The sequence below is a fragment of the Leishmania major genome, chromosome 26 (genome assembly GCF_000002725.2).
Source record: "Leishmania major strain Friedlin complete genome, chromosome 26".
Lineage (NCBI taxonomy): Eukaryota > Euglenozoa > Kinetoplastea > Trypanosomatida > Trypanosomatidae > Leishmania > Leishmania major.
The window spans coordinates 844303-860486 of NC_007267.2; the positions used below are offsets into that span (position 1 = coordinate 844303).

The following is a 16184-nucleotide window of genomic DNA, read 5'->3' on the forward strand; positions in this document are numbered from 1 at the left end:
GCCTTTTTCTCCTCCTCTCTCTCTCTCTCTCTCGCTTCCCAATGTGTTATGCGATGTGTCGGTGTCCGTGGTCGCTTCGTTGCTCTCGCCCCCCTTCCTTCCTTCCTTGGTTGTAGTTCCCCTCTTACTGGATGGGTGTTTTCTTCTTGACTGTTCTTTCGCGGTGTACATTCTCTGTGTGTGCGTGCCATCATCCCATCTCAAGTTTCTTCCGTCGCTGTCGCTTGCGTCTTTTTCGTCGTGGTCTACCGTCTCTCTCTCCCCCTTTCCCATGTCCGTTGTTCCACGAGGTCTACCCTCCTCGTCTTCTTCTTGACGGCTGAGTGCAGATGTGCCCGTGTGTGTGTGTGTGTGTGTGTGTGGAATTGTTTCTGCCGTTTCTTGATCTTGGGCAGCGCAGCCCCTTCTCCTCCGTTTTACTTCTTTTCCCTTCCCTTCCGACACACACGCACGACCACACACAGGCACACACGCATATGTATATACAAATATACATATATATATATGCATATGTATACATATATATATGCATATGTATATATATATGTATGTATATATGTATATATGTATATATATATATACATAGGGAAAGCGGATGTATCTGTGTCGGTGTGCGCGCGTCTCTGTGCGTCTGTGTGCATCCTTTTCTTTAGTGCCCGTCTCTTCCTGTCTCTCTCTCTCTTCCCTCTGCACCGGAGCCGTCATGTTTTGCCGTAGCGGAGGGGAACTTCGACAGACACAAGCGGGCGACGGCGATAATGCTCAATCAAGACACCAGCTGTACTTGTGTGCTGCTCTGTGCGTATCCGTACGTCTTTCAGCCCGGTCCCCCCTCCCCCAACGCGTACGGCACGCGCCTATGTACGTGTGTGTATGTCTGCACGTGCTAGGGCAGGTGTGTATGTGTGTGGAAGGGGCCCGTGTTGCTTAGAAACGCGACCGGGGGTCTCAGCATGGATACGCCAGCCCGAGGAGCACACCGCAGCAGGAGAGAGAGAGAGCCAGCGAGAGGGGTGCCGTACATTTTTCCACTCCGCCGCATCAATGTTGTCCTTCATGTACGTGCATGCGCTAGAAAAAGAAGCAGACATGCGCGCCCCCCTCCTCCTCCCCCCCCTGCTCACCGATGCACAGGTTATGTATTCAGGAGGCGAAGGAGTGAAGGCTTCACAGCCACACTGGAGGCAAAACTCCATCATGCTGCTAGAGCGTCTGGGCAATCAGAAGAGGAAGAGGCAGAAGCGACTGCGCGCATCAGTGGGCGCTGCATTCCGCGCGGCTGCGTGAGGGGGATAGGGAAGACCTTTAGCTTCTACTCGAGCCTTCCCGGCATCTGGCAGAAGGGGGCACCGCGGAGAAGACGCTGGGGCTGGATGTACTTCATCCCCTTTCTCTGCAGCTTCCGTGTGCTGCTGCACGTGGTCGCGCCTCTGCGCTTCCATGCCCCCCTGCTCCTTCCATTGACCTGAGGACATACGTTCGCAATCATCCCCGACCCTCCACTGCACCACAGCTGTCTCTCCCCGACCTCTACATGCTTATCGGCATCCAAAAACGAGTCATGCACACGACCTCCCACCCGCTCCCGCACTCTTCCACCTGCGAATCATTCATCGTCGTCAAGAGGAGAAGGATTGACAGCACATCTCCTTTTCCCTCACCGTTTCGTTCTTCTTCTTCTCTGCCCCTCTCGTTCTCTCTCTCTGCGCGCGTGTGGGCGCGTATGTTGGTCTGCGAGTCGGTGCAGGCCTGCCCTCGGGCCCCTTCTTCTTCCTTTTCCTTTCCTTGTCCTCTTTGCAGGCGACGTAGAGCAGGGGCGGACATCCTCGTCTCGCCTACATTGCCCTTCATACCTTCCTCTGATTCTCCTTCCGTAGCAGCATCACAGTCAAACACGTCCACACACAGAGAGAAAGCACAGTGACTATGCGAACGGCGTCTTCAGCCACATTCGGTAGTGACTTTTCTAACACCTGTCATGAGGGGAGCATCCTGGAGGTCGAAGCCCGTGAAGAGCGCGTCGACCCCGCGGGCTCAGGGAGGCACTTGCCCGTGCCCGCCCTCCGCGGCGGCGTCACGGTAGGAGGCACCTGCCACAGCTCCGAGGCGGTGCTAAGTGGTGCTGCGGGCACTTCTCTCGGTGAAGCCTTCGACGGCCGCCGTCAATCCAGAAACCAGCGTCAATTTTCTGCTGCTCACCAGCAGCGGCTGCTTCCTGTCCCGCCCTCCCAGCGCTCCGAAGGCGGCGATGATTTCATGGGCACGAGTCGAGACGTCGGCTTCAACGACAGTTTCGACGGCTTTCCATTGTACGTGGACGAAGACGGTGTCATGAAGGTGTCTGGACACCGCCGGCGCGACCCATTTGCCTTTGGCTACGATGCTGTTGAAGAGGCGGACTCGGCCACTGACGGCGCTCGCGAGGGCGATGGTGGTCACAGAAACTCCTATCATGGCGGCGCTGGTGCCGCGCTCGGCTCGTCTTCCGGCACGTCTGATGGCGCGCTTGTGTCCGGCAGCTCCTCGTACTCTTCCTCCCTTTACGAGGAGCACTACGAACCTTCCCATCAACAGCGGGGCCGAGCCTCTATTCATGGGTACCGGTACAGCGCCGATACGAATGCGGTTGCCAGATATCTATACACACCCCTTGAGATGCACTACGCCGGCAGCGCTGGCATTGCTGCACCGTACGATGACGACGGCGCGCCGGTGCCCATCAACGCGGCGCTGCCCAGTCATCACCACATCGTGTCACGGCGTCGCCGCCTCGTTGGGGCTGCCTCCAGCGCGGAAGCAAGGCTTCATAATGCGAAGCGGCGTCGCCCCAGTCGCAAGACCGGCAAGCGCGCTCGACGTCGTGGCACTCGTGGCGGGCGACTTGGAAGGCGGAACACCAAAGCCGCAGCCGCCTCACACTCATCCGTTGGCCGCCACGGAAGCCACAGTGGAAAGCACAGTTCGGGTTGCTTACCAACCCGTCTGTCAGGCAGCAGCCCCGCTCTGCTCGGCACGAATCCGTTGCTGAACATAGGCGGGGGGAATGTTGCGGCGACCGCCAGTGCCGCTGCGGCCGCCGGCATCCATGGCGGCCGCAGCACCCTTCTCTCCGCCGGTGCTTCGATCAACGTCGGGCCCTCCGAGGCGGAGAAGGTCGTGCGAATGCGAGAGTACCTGCTAGCGCGCGAGGCGGCGGTGAAGAAGCGATATCCGGCGGCTCGCCGCAACTCTGCCGGGACCGCGAGCACTGGTGCGACGGTCGGCAGCGACAGAGGCGCATGGAAGACAGCGGCGGCAGACACCTTGCGCGTGGTAGCCTCCTCTCGCACAGGTGACCGCACTGGCAGGACCGCCACTAGTAGCGGTGCCCTCGCCTCACAGCGCGCTCGCGGCGCGGGGCCATTCAGCCCACTGCCGATGCCTCAGAAGAACTTGAATCGGAGCATCGGGCTGAACGCAGGAAAGGCGGGGGCGGGGTCAGCCTTTGCGTTGGCAGCGCTACGCTCTGCCCGCTTGCGCTCCAAGGACGCCACCACGCAACTGCAGGCGGTGACGACGACAGGGAATTCCGTGTATGTGCGGGCAGACCCCGCCTCTGCCGCTGCCGCAAGAGCGCGGGGTAGCGATGGTAAGGGCATTTCTGGCGGCGAAGGTGCACCCGGCGCGATGCACAGCACAACACTTGCTGCGGGGACGGCAACACATTTTGAACAGCGTATGATGACGCTGCATGACCCCTACACGGGCCTCGCCATCGCACCAGCTTACACGCCACTGGTAACCAGGACGGAGACGGCGGTGGCAGTGCACACGTGCGCCGCTGGAATTCAGTTCTTTCGAGATCCGACGGCGCCTCGGCCATCCGCCGTAGCGTTTCTGCCGTCGACTTCCTCGGCCTTGCCCGATACACCTTCTCGACTTGTGCCCACCGCCTATGTGTTGGATGTTAGTAATCCGCCACCGGCACCTACGCCTGCAGGAACCGCTACTGTGTCTGACGAAGGCTCGCTGCGTGCATTCTTCGGGGCGCCGTACACGTCGACAACTCCGCACATGGCCAGATCTGCATCTGCGGCGTATCGTCGGCCTACATCCTTCCATCCATTCGGCACATCCCTCAAGTCCACGGCGACGCCACCGCAGGGCAGGCAGCTCGCCAGCCCTGGCTTCCTGGACAAAAAATCGGCCAAGGTGCACAACCCGGGCTCTCTGGTGATGGATGGAAATCCCTCAGCCACGTCGCTGTCGCCGCAAACGCTGCATAGTCGCGACGGCGTGGCGCGAGTGGACAACGCGGCAACAGCGGCGGGTGACTCGGCTCAGGTGAGGCGCTGCCGGCCCGCCAAGACGGATCGCTTTTGCGACGTGCGCCCTCGTCTCACCGCTCGTGACGGCAACGCTAACGCAGGGGCGCCACCCGCAGTGGCGAGCAGCGGAAACGGTTGCGTGGCGTTGTTGGATGTGAGCGGCCCCCGCAGCTCAGACCAGTACACGGCGACGTCACTCAGTTTCGGTGACTGCGCGCGCTCATGGTGGAGATTGCAAAGCGGCGGGGCCGCTGCTGCCGGCGGCTACAGCAGTGCAGCAGCGCCCGCAGCGGCGGCGGATATGTCGGACAGCAGCGACCTTTTTCCGTGGCGTTGGCGCGGCAGTGCGTCTGCATTCCATATGAGGGGTGGAGAGGGCCAAGACGAAGTCCCGATCGCCGCTGCATGGCAGGATGAGGCGGTGCGCGGATGCTACGGCGTATGGCCTGCGGCTGTTTACCTGCGCGGAGCTGCCGACGAGTACGACGTTAGCCTTCCCCCGGCCGGCACGTCGAGCAGCGCCTCCGCCGCCATGCCGCGCTTCTTCGCGTGGCCGCACCCTACACCGCAGCGGTCCGCGTACCCGCCCTCTATCGCCCCCTACGCGGCACTGCGCCATCCTCAACAAAACACCCGCTATCATGCCTGGACAGCTGAGGGCGTGTCGGCGACGTCGAACACCTCGTGCGTGGTGCACGTCTTCACTGTCTCGCGGGAGATGCTGCGCAGCGTGTACGAGTACGTCGCGTACATGTGTGTAGCGAAGCGACATGCAGAGCTGCAGCGTCGGCGCAGAAAACGCGAAGAACACCTTAGCGAAGAACTGGCCGCCGGTAGGCTGACGCGCGATGCCCAGCGGTACCTGCGCTGCCCCCATTGTGGTGTCGTCGGGAAGGTAGTAAGAAGCTCTGCCGCGCGATGTGACAGTGAGGCTATGCTGTCAAACCCTCTCCTATCCTCAACGCTGACCCAATCGCAGCACCTGCATCAAGGCAGGAAGCGCCACCACCACAACCACCATCATTCAAGCGCGTCGCGCGATCCCCCGTTGGCTTCGGCCACCACTACACCACAGCCGCTGCTCTTTCCGCAAAGCAGTACACCAGCCGCGAGTGCCCCCTTAGAGCTGCCGGTAGCACAGCAGCAGCAGCAGCAGCAGCAGCAGCACACGGAGAGGGTTGGATGGTCGGCGTCGAAATCGCCATCGCCGCGGCCGACACCTCTGCCCCCGCAGCCGCCACGGCGCTCGGCTTTTGGGATGGGTAGTGCGACCGAAGGCGGTAGCCGTGTCGCCGTCGAAAACACCAACGTTAAAGTTGACGAGTGCGCGAGCGCGCATCGCGCCGTGGTCGTCGACGAGGTAAGCGATGCCGTAGCAACGCCCCCGGTGTCTGCGGTGCCACAGTCGCCAGCCACCGCACTAGCTTCGCGGGTGGCATGCGCACCATTGACGAGGGGTGGTAGTGGCACATCCGTGTCGTCCCCAGCGCTTCCGCCCTTGCCTCGGTCTGCCTCCCTTCCACCGCTGCGACTGCAGCCGCAGAAAAGGCTTCAAGAAGAGGATCGCTCGTCACAGGAGTCGAGCCACATCCGGTCGACGTCGGCGCCTCAGCTGCCCGGTGTCGGGACGGCGCTGCTGTCGTCTTCTCCGAGTCCGCTGCCGCCGCCGCCACTTTTCATTCCTACTGTGGGCGCCACGGCATCACCGGCACCGGCAAAGGTGCACACCTCTCCGCCTGTCCCCGGCACGAAAGGGGCGGCGCCGGCCGGGACCACCAACAGCAGCGACACCCGCGTCGAGGCGCTCCTAGACACGTTCGCAGTGAGCGGCGAGCTCTCGCAGTCTCTTCACATGAATTCGCAATCGTACGAACCAAGCGCGCGGGCGGCCTTTGATCGATACGCCGGCGCTTCAGGTAACGACTTGCGTGCACTACGGCAGCAGCCACCGACCACCGTACTGGCACGCGGCGCACACGAGGCGCGCCCTCTCGACGAGTCCGCCACAGCTCTGTTGCCTCGCAAAACTGCTGAGGAGCGCGGCCGTGCCACTAGTGAGGATGCCGCCCTGCAACAGTCGTCTTCACGCGCGGCGCTCGCGAACAGCAACAGCCACAGCCTCCGTGTCGGCGGTATCGACAGCGACGCCGAGGATGGCCGACGGGGGCGGGCCGGCTCTGTGGCGCCTCACACGTCAGGATCGACGGCCTCGCATCCATTCACCACACCAACGGCTACCTCACCGGACCGCTCCATGCTGATGGCGCCCACAGGCACACGCGACACCACGGCTACGCACGATACAGCGGCAGCGCTGTCAGCGCTGGTGGCATCCGCTGATTCTTCCCCGTCAAAGTGTGCGCCCCCTACTGCGACGAGTGTGGCGACCACCACGGCGGCCGCCGTCATGACGACCCTCAACGCAGAAGTGAGGGTCATGGGCAGCAGCTCGAGGAGCAACCCCAACACCAACAACATGAGCGGCACCAACTCGCTCTTATGCCTGATGGCGGGGTCGACCCTGACGCCGGCGTTGCCGACACTGGCGCGCTGGCCGACGCCGCTGCAGAGCCAAGCAGGCGAAGACGACGGGGACAACCCTGCTGTAGCGCAGCGCTGGTGCGACACGGACGCTCCTGAAACGGCGCGAGACCACGATCTCAGCGGCGGCGCGTCTTACGTGTGCCTCGGCTGTCACCGCGACGTGATACCAAAACAGTCGTTTCTGACCTCGATCAGCGACCATAGCTCGTCGCATCGCCATTCCCAGCACGCCCATCACTCAGCTGCACGACACAGTCACCACACGAACAACAACACCAATAGCGGTGGCGGTGATGCCAACGTGGACGACGGTAGGACCGAGCAGACTGTGGGTGCGGACATCGGAGTAATGGCGTTCGAAGACCTCCTGCAGGATGACACGTTCACGTATGCGTTGCACACCGCCTTGTGCGAGTTGCTCATGATGCCGTCAACGCGAGAGCCACCACCGCTATCACCGCCGTTGCCGACGGCGCCGCACAAAAGAAGTCGAAAAAGGTCACCAAGAACGTCGGCGGCGCGCACAGACCTGAATGGCTTCCTCCATCCCGTTTTACCGAGTGCACCCGTGCACCAAACCGACGCACCTCTGCAGCACTCGTCGGAGGATACAGCTATAGCGGCGACCGACGCCGAAGGTGAGGTGCGCAGAGCCGCCGCGATGGATGTGGGCGCCCTTTCGTGTCTCTCGCCCGGTGTGCCGCATCAGCAGAGCCCAGAGGCGATGGGAGGCGGCGGCGCGGTCTCTTTCGAACGTATCGGCAGCTACATCGGTGACACCGAAGGCGAGCTCACGCAGCAGCAACGCGAACCACCCACGGCCCCACCTTCCATATCAGCTGCACCGTCGTCTTCATCCACGTCGTCTATGTTAACGTCCTTGGAAAGCTCGTCGACGGCAGCGGACAGGGAGGGCGGCTGCTGCTCGGCCGCTTCTTCGCCCGTTCGCCTTTCGCTTCCGTGCCGCGGGCTGACCGTGAGTGTGCTGCCGTACGTGGAGCCGCAAGTGCCCCCTGCGGCGACGCAAGAACGGGCCAGTCACAGCGGCATCCAGCGCCGAGGAACAACGGAGAAACACCTGATCCGGGGGAGGCATGCAATCAGGAAAACCATCGGCATTGAGCGCCTACCACGGCAGAGCTTTGGTACGCTGGCGTCGCTTTCTCGGCCAGTGATCCCACGCATGCGCGAGGACGCGGCAACACGGGGACTGACGCCATCCACGATGCTCATGAGCGACGCTGCCGCCTCTCATCAACGTCGCAGGCGCAGCTGCAGCAAGCAGCGGCAAGGGCCGCGCATCCATCCCGACACGCCACCGCGTCAGGGGTGGCGCCGAAGCACCAGCACTGCAGCGTCGAAGCTCACTTCTATGGAAAGCCCACCCAATGCTGCAAGGATGCACAGCGCAGCGGCGTCGAAGGCGCTCATAATGAAGGGCACGTTCAGCAGTGAGAAACACCGCATCCAAGTAAACCCACGCACCCCACTGGACGCCGTGATCAAAAATCGTATCATGAAGCGCATCTTCCGCCAAGAGCGGCTTGGCAGCAGGAGCGACACCACGGCCGCCGCAGTAGCCCGTTTATCGGAGACTGAGAGGCGCTATGGCAAGGGCTTAGATCCTATTGCTGCTGCTGCTGCGGTGAGCAGACGAGATGGTGCTGGGCCTGCAGCAGGCGTGCCAGTCAGCGCGCGGGGCTCTGATATGCGCAGACGGCGCTGCCCCCCTCACCATCGCTGTTCCTACACACAAAAGCTAGCCCAGCAGCATGCTCAGCTGCTCTTGCCTCCCGGCCGTGTCCCCAAGCAACTCGGGCTCGATCTAGGCGCCTATGAAGACTCCAGCCTTGTACTCGAGATTGATCTCGCGTACCCGCGGTTGCCTCGCGGCAACGTGCGGGAGCTTCTTGCGGAGTGGAAGGGCACCTGCCAACCCCACCCTGTTTTAGTGGAAGCCGTTATCCGCAACATCGTGTACGCTGTGCTGGTGCAGCTGTCTACCCTGCACGCTGCCGGCCGTACGCACGGGAGTGTCAAGTCGACCAACGTTTTTCCGCTATGGCATGCCATGGAAGGCACACGAGAGTCGGGGCTCATGATGCCGCCGCGGCCACGTCAGCGCCCGACGTCCCCATCCCCGCTCGCGGTGGCGCACGCGAAATATGAGGCAGAGCCGATGCACGAACGCGGGGGGAAGGCGGAGGCAACGATAACGAATGAAGCGGAAGGTGAGCGTCCGCGAACCGCCTCCAACGCTGAAGGTGAGGGCGCCTGTGAGTCAGGTGGCGGATCGGCTGCTGTGCCGCCAGCGACAAATCAAGCTGCAACTGTGCCACAGTGGTGTACCTCCGAAACGTCTACCTCACCCACCAATCCTCGCTCCCTCTCCAATCGGCAACGACATCTGGCGCCACACACGGCGGCAGCGCATCTCAGACTCTCTCAAACGATGCGCTCCCGCAACCGCGGGGCGCAGAGCAGAATCAAGCCTGCTCGCGGATTTGGCGCGGCTCGTGGCACACCAAGTGCGGCAAAGAGTTCTGCATCCGCAGCGCTGCCAGGAAGGTCTGGTGCTGCCACTGCAGACGCATCCTCTACCGGGCTGGCGACCGCCATGGCTGTTTACCGCCCCAGCAGTTTCAGTGCCAGTACCGGCTGCAGCCTGTGCACCGACAGTAAGCAGGCTGACCCCAGCACTGTTCCACACATGCCTGTGGGTCTATCGCCCCAGTCGTCCATGCCGTCGTCCCCCTCCGCCGTCTTATCCTCAGAGCCCATGCCAACTCCAACGGTTGCCTCAGCATGCAGTCCGTGCGCGGCGTTGCTGACCACAGACGCGATCCAGCCCTACCACCCGAACAGCTGCAGCAGGAGCACGACCACGTTCTCCCCTGCTATTGGCATGATGTCAAACAGCACGCGTCTGCGCCGCGGCGGAGGTGCCGCGGCGCGGCTCAGACACGGCAGCATCGGGACCAACGTCGGCGGCAAGGACGACGTGTGTGACTCCAACGGCGATGCCGAGGATGAGGATGATAGTGCGCTTGTGCCCCTCGTCGCTGAGGTGTTGACGCTGTCGTCTACTGTGCTGCGCACCTCAGCGGCGGAGCCCGGCACTGCTGAGCCGCAGACGCAACTGCAGAACGGCCTGTGGGGGACGCCGCCGATGAACGTGATGCGGCCTTGCGCTTCCTTCGCAGCTGTACCGCGGCATCGGGACTATCGCTGCGGTCCTCATCGAAGCCGCCAAGGGCGCGGCTCATGGTCATCCGCAGTAGAGGATCCGGAGGAGTGGCTTGCGTCTGCAGTGCCGCGGCGCTACGTATGTGGGGTGGAGCTGCGGCCTCCAGCGGCTGTGTGGTTTCCTCGAGTTGCCGTAGACAAAGCTGCTCTTGCAGGCAAGAAGCCGAGCGTCGACCATGGCGTATCACTGTCGGCGGACGCTGCAACGGTGCTGGAGCGCACATCCGATGTCGCAGCACAGCCTGTGCTAACCCAAGGTCCAATGGGGGCTGTGCCGCACCCGCGGTTCGACAGCATTGGCAGCGACGATACGAATGCACCCGAGGCCGCAACTGCTCACCGGGAGAGGCGCCGGAGCAGTTCCGCGGGCCCTTCGCCGTCCTCGTCAGCTGCGCTGCATGGCGCCAGTGACGGCGCTGGCCAGTACACGCCGGATCCGCTGCAATGGTCGCGCCAGGTACTGCTGGTAGAAAACGTGGGTGCAGTTGTCGCAGCCGCGTTGCGCACTGCCATGGCCTGCGTGCTCATGCGGCATCCACCGTGCCAACACCCGTCGCCGCTGTCGTCACCTCTCGCCCTTGCCACGTCGACGAAGACGCCTATATCGCACTCAGAGAAAGCATGTCACGCAGCAGACGCCCTTGCTGATCCCGCCACTGCGGCTGCTGAGAGGCAGGGCCTTCGTCAAGCCGCCTGCTCCAAGCCGGCTGCTGCGGCGGCCTCCCAGCGACGCACGAGAGTCGCAGCGTCTGCGCCGGCGTTGCGTGTGCATGTGCCGGATGTGGTTCGTAGTCCTCCTCCTTTGCCACCCAATCTTTTTTCCATCCAAGAGTCAGAATACGTGCCGGCACCCGAGCTGATTCGTTTCTCTGCCGATGAAGCCCGCGCGCTACGGCGACCGTGGCCTCCGCACCCCAGCGGTGCAGCTGCGGCGGACGAGGTCGAGGGAGAACAGGCTGCAGGGGAACACCCTGGCTTGTGTCATAGCTCCATGGCAGCAGCTGTTGATGCGGGGGCGGAGGGCGCGGCGCAGCTGCGCGAGGCCTTGGCACGGCTAGAGGCGGCCGCGTCACCAATGACGACGCTGCTCAACACCCTCGACCCGTACCCTGCCGTCAGCGCAGCGGCGGATATCTGGGAATTGGGTATGATGGCGCGTGAGCTTGCCGATGGCCCGCCGCCGATGACGTGGTTGAAGCAGCGCGAACCGGCGCCGGCCTTGCGCACCTATCCATGGTCTTCCTACTTCCACGCCTTTGTATCACTGTGCCTGCAGCGCAGTCCAGAGCAGCGCGGCACAGCGGCAGAGCTGCTGCGGCACCCGTGGTTCAGCGTGGCCCTGGTGCCGCAAGCCTCCTTGCCGTCGCCGCCAACGGCCATGCGAAGCAACGGCAGCGACTGGGGTCAAGGCACGGCCGGCAGCGGTGCAGCCGGCGCGCCGGTCGAGTCAAGGAACTCGGCGGCAGGTTTTCAGGGTGGCAAGACGGGGGGTGCCGCGCCGGTGAGCCCGTCAACACTGCCACTTTTGCCGGTGCGTCCACCAGGTGTCATGGGCGTCGGCTGCTTGACTGCGGAGGAGAAGGCGGAGTGGGAGAACTACGACTACACGCTGCTCTACGCGTCTGGTGCGCAGTCGACTCGCCCGCTCACGACGAGCGCCGCTGCGGCTACTGCAGCTGTGGCCACAGCTGCTGAGAACCACCACCCCAGTGGCAACTCCAGCGTGCGACTAGAGTGCCCATTGGCGCATCAGACGCAGGGAGCCACAACATCTGCGTCAGCGGTTTCCGCGGGGGCGCGCAACAGCCGGGAAGCAAGCGCTGCGGACGCCATCGGCGTCGGTAAAACGCCATCCTTACTGGGGCAGAGTCTGCGCGGAACCGACGCGCCTTCACCGTTGCCCGCTGCTGCCGCCGCCGCCGTGATGGCGTCGCAGTCTTCTGCTCTCACCGTTTCTAGCCCTGGTGGCGGCACCGCTGTTGGGCTACCATCCGTTGCCGCTGCATCCGCCAGCCCCGCCAAGGCCTCCGCAAACGACGAGCTGATGACATCAATGTGCGCGGTCGACCTTGCACAGAGCTTTGCAGAGCTCATCGCGCAGCGATGGGTAACGCAACAGCAGCAGCTGGTCCCGTCGCTGGCCACGGCGGCCGGCGCGCACGACGGGGCTGCGAAGGGAAGGCAGTCGATGTCACCGTCTCAGCGCAACTTCTTCACTGCCGCCGCTGCGGTGACGTCTTTGGACAGTGCCAGCCCTGTATTCCTTTCTGTCATCTCCCCTCGGTGCACCACCGCCGGTGCCGCTGCCGCCGCAGCGGCCTACAACGCAGCGTCGCCTCGATGCGCGCCGTCGACAGCTGGCCAAGGCGCGGTTTCGCAGCAGCAGTCGGAGCTGTTGCGCCCGAAGATCAGCTCTGATGAGATGATGGTGCCAATGTGGGGAGGGCACAGCACGGCGTTCAGCAACAACGCCTCGCTGAGTGGCCAACTGGCGGTGGTCCCTGTCGTATCCCCGCGCGGCGCTTCGTCGCCGCTGCTGCTGCCACCACCGGAGTTCGTCGGCAGAGGAGTGGGGCGACTGCTGCCGGCCTACCTGCCTACACTTTATGTCCCGCTGCTTGACCCGCGGGGTGATCCCATGCTGACACCGGCAAATGCCTGGGTACCTCCGTGGACGGCAAGGACGATTGGCGAGTGGGGCGGAATGGCAGGCATCCAGTCGCAGCCGCAGCCGCAGCAGGCACGGTCTTCCGCAGCACTTGGTGCCGTACCGCCGTGGTTTCAGCTAAGCACGCGCGTCTCAGCAGGGAGCTCGAATTCGCTCATGTATCCCACCCTTCAGAGGTTTTCGCGCGGGGATGGCAGCGTCAGCGGAGGTGGAGGCAGTCGCCCAGTCCTGCACTGTGACCGCGGCGATCCCGATGGCAACGCTAGTACAGGCAGTGACCGTAGCAGCAACTCACAGTATCATGGTCGACACGCGCGAACGGCGTCTGGTAGCTCGAGCCAAAGTAGTCCCTTCAGCAGCACACTGAGCGACAGCGACAGCGACAGCGACAGGACTGCCAGCGGCGGGCTGCAGGTCGTGCGCAGTGGTACTCACGTCCACGCCAGTGAAGGCAGATTTTATGATGCTTGCATGCCCAAGGTGGGTGGTGAAGTGCCGGTCCCGACGCGAACGCCGCCACAGCACCTCAATGACACCCTCAACACGGCGTCGCCGCCTCTCAACAACGACACAGCTAGCCGCAGCGTCACCTTCAAGGTCGGCACATCGGAGCAGCGTGCTGGCGGTGGCTACAACGTGATGGTGTACGACCCCACGACGGACAGCAGCCGCGCTGCTGTGAAGGAGGGCGTCTTCTCCTTTTGCGCGGCTGCGCCAACTCTTCGGCCGCCAGGCAGTGATGAGCACTGGTCTCGACATGGGCGGCACGGCGGCTCCAGTGGCAGAGGTGATGATGGTGACTACGGCGCAGTACCCCGAGTGTCCTCGCCTTCGTCCTCTCGTCCAGCGCATCATCTCAGCGGCACCATCGCCACCGCGCTGGCACGCTTGTCAATGATAGCGTATCTTCCCACTGACGCTGACGGGAACTGGAGTGAGACCAGCAGCAGCAGCAGCAGCACAATCGACAGCAGCAGCGACAGCGAAGACGGCACCAGATACAGCGACAGGTCCGATTCTGCTATCTTGTCTCTGATGTGGGGGCCGTCGGTGTGCCAGTCAACTCCGCTCGAGTCGGACGATAAGACTGCTTACATGCAAGGCTTTGTCATCAGCGGTGATGGCACCAGCTGTGAAGAGCCGAACGAGGACGATGATGGGCCGTCGATGAGCGCGGAGGTGCGATGCGATGAGCTGCTTCGGTGCTTGTCGGTGCTGCAGCGTAACTGCCCGGCGGCGGTAAGTCTGTGGTGCGTCCGTGTGCTGCAGCAGGCGATGCGGCACCCCCGGACGGCCGCGAGCGCGGCGCGGGTCCTGGAGCGAATCGAGAGTCTCCTGCCTAAGGGGTGGGTGAGAAACCTCGACTGGCTCAAGCAACCGGACGGCTGGCCGTCGCCGCCGCATTCCTCGGCTGACCCTCTGGGCAAAGGCGACGCGCAACGCCGCGAGAGAGTAGCAGACACAGCAGGCGATGGCAGCTCCTCTCTCTCTGGGGTGAGGGTTGCCGTCAGAGTGTCGTCTCGCTCCTCTGCCGGTGCACTGCCTCCCGCGGAGCTGGACACGAGCCCCAGCACCTTCCAGAATTACGAGATGGCAAAGTGGATGCATGCGTTGCATCAGGTGCTTCAACGATGCACATAGCCTCGTGGATAGCGGCGTCGGGCACACGAATACCGACGCCCGCACCCATGGGGATAGGCAGCGCGCTCCTCCAACTATTTGTTCTGTTCCGACTGTTTTTCTTTACGCCGACTGTACGCGCGTGCCGGGAGGGGGACCTCTGCGAGGAGGGACATCGGCAATGGCATCGACATTATCAAGCACCGCGGCGAATGCACACAGGAACCCATACACCGATGTCTGCTTGCGTGTTTCGCAGACAGACAGACATACATGCACACATTCGCATTTAGGAATGAGACCGCGTATTCCATCACGCGAAAAGGAGTCATTGTGCAGGCGCTGACTTGCCCTCCCCCACCACCTGTATCGCACTATGCGCCCTCGCGCTCGCCAGCAGCCCAGAATGCAATGTGCAGAGGTCTCACCTCCCTCTTCTTTCTCCTCTTCGCTTTTCGGATTTCCTGCTCTCTCCCCATCTCGGCTGCACCTCCGCGCGCGCACACACACGCACACAAACCCATATGCACACGCACATGCACGTACACATGAACTCGTCACTCCTCACGACTCGTCGATGCGACTGCACGTAACGTAGCGGACCTCCCTGCGGACATTCATCTCTGCCATGGCCACCTCGGCCCCTCTCTCGAAGAGCTCGTCGCCGCCGAAGCAGCAGCCGAATGCGGCGGTGGCGAAGCGCGGCGCGACTCTGACGGGCAAGCCCAAGTCCACCTCGACGCTGACGTCGCACAAAGACCCTGTTGTCTACCACGGCTCTGTCATTTTGAACAACCTTCCGGTAAACTACAAGAAGGTGTACACCCACACCGTGCGCCGCTTCTTCACATCGGCGCAGCAGCAGCACATTAAGGACGTGCGGCTGATCGAGGAGATCGGCAACGCAACACTGTGTGTTGAGGTAGATAGCAAGGCCACCGCGCAGCTCTTCTTCCGCCAGCTGCAGAACCGCAGGGTGTACGGCCGGCGCTGGAAGGTACAGTACGTCCCCACATCAGCGACGGACTGCAGCCCTGAGGCGTGCCTGGTCGACTGCTTCCTGGTACCGCCGGCCTCGAAAAACTTGGCGGAGCGTGCGCTAAGCGGCATTCCTGGACTTCTCTCCTTCATAGACACACCGGATGAACCGCTGCCGGCGACCGCAGCTGCAGCCGCATCCGAGCCGTCGCCTATTCAAGACGCTGACAACGATAGTGACGTCGATGGCGGCGAGTGGGACCCCTACCAGGGCCAGCAGCGTCACAGGCTTCTTGTTTCCTTCGCAGACGAGGGCAGTGCGCTGCATGCACGCGCCGTGCTGTCGGGACGCCTGGTAGGGACGTCTGGCGTGCGTATGTTTCTCGAGTGCCGTCGTGGCGGTGATGCGGTTCCGTAGTCGAAGAGCCTGGGAGGGCGGGATCAGGTGAAACTCCGTACACTGCTGCGACAGGTAGGGCAGACGTGAGTGGGAGAGAGACCACAAGAGGCGAAATGCTGCTAGGATCGAGGATGAGAAAGTTGGGCGTGCACGAATCATGGGGCGCCTTGGAGACCCTCTCCCCATCACCGCTTGCTAGCCATCCCACCCCGGCCTACCCTTTCTCTCTAGTCCTTATTCTGTGTCCTTGGCTCACACTCCCGTGGTGCCACCGCCTTGTTCTTTGTGTGCGCGTGCGTGTGTGGTGTTGCGGTGGTGGCAGCGTGGCGATGTTGCGTATTGTGATTTTTTCAGAAAAAATGAAGCCCGTGATGATTGCAGCCGACTGCCCTGGTCTCTCAGTCTCTGCTCCTACGCTTAC

At 62.8% G+C, this 16184-nt stretch overlaps 2 protein-coding genes across 2 annotated transcripts; both read left to right on the forward strand.

The window, feature by feature from the left end:
- Nucleotides 1-1926: 1926 nt before the first annotated feature.
- On the forward strand, nucleotides 1927-14406 carry LMJF_26_2120 (conserved hypothetical protein; the record flags this gene model as incomplete). The annotated part of the gene is made up of 1 exon (XM_001684166.1): nucleotides 1927-14406. One exon carries the CDS (start codon nucleotides 1927-1929, stop codon nucleotides 14404-14406), a length of 12480 nt encoding a protein of 4159 aa, XP_001684218.1.
- Nucleotides 14407-15013: 607 nt separating this feature from the next.
- LMJF_26_2130 (conserved hypothetical protein) lies at nucleotides 15014-15781 on the forward strand (the record flags this gene model as incomplete). Its single annotated transcript, XM_001684167.1, has 1 exon — nucleotides 15014-15781. The coding sequence occupies one exon, from the start codon at nucleotides 15014-15016 to the stop codon at nucleotides 15779-15781; it is 768 nt and encodes a 255-aa protein (XP_001684219.1).
- Between the last annotated feature and the right edge of the window lie 403 nt (nucleotides 15782-16184).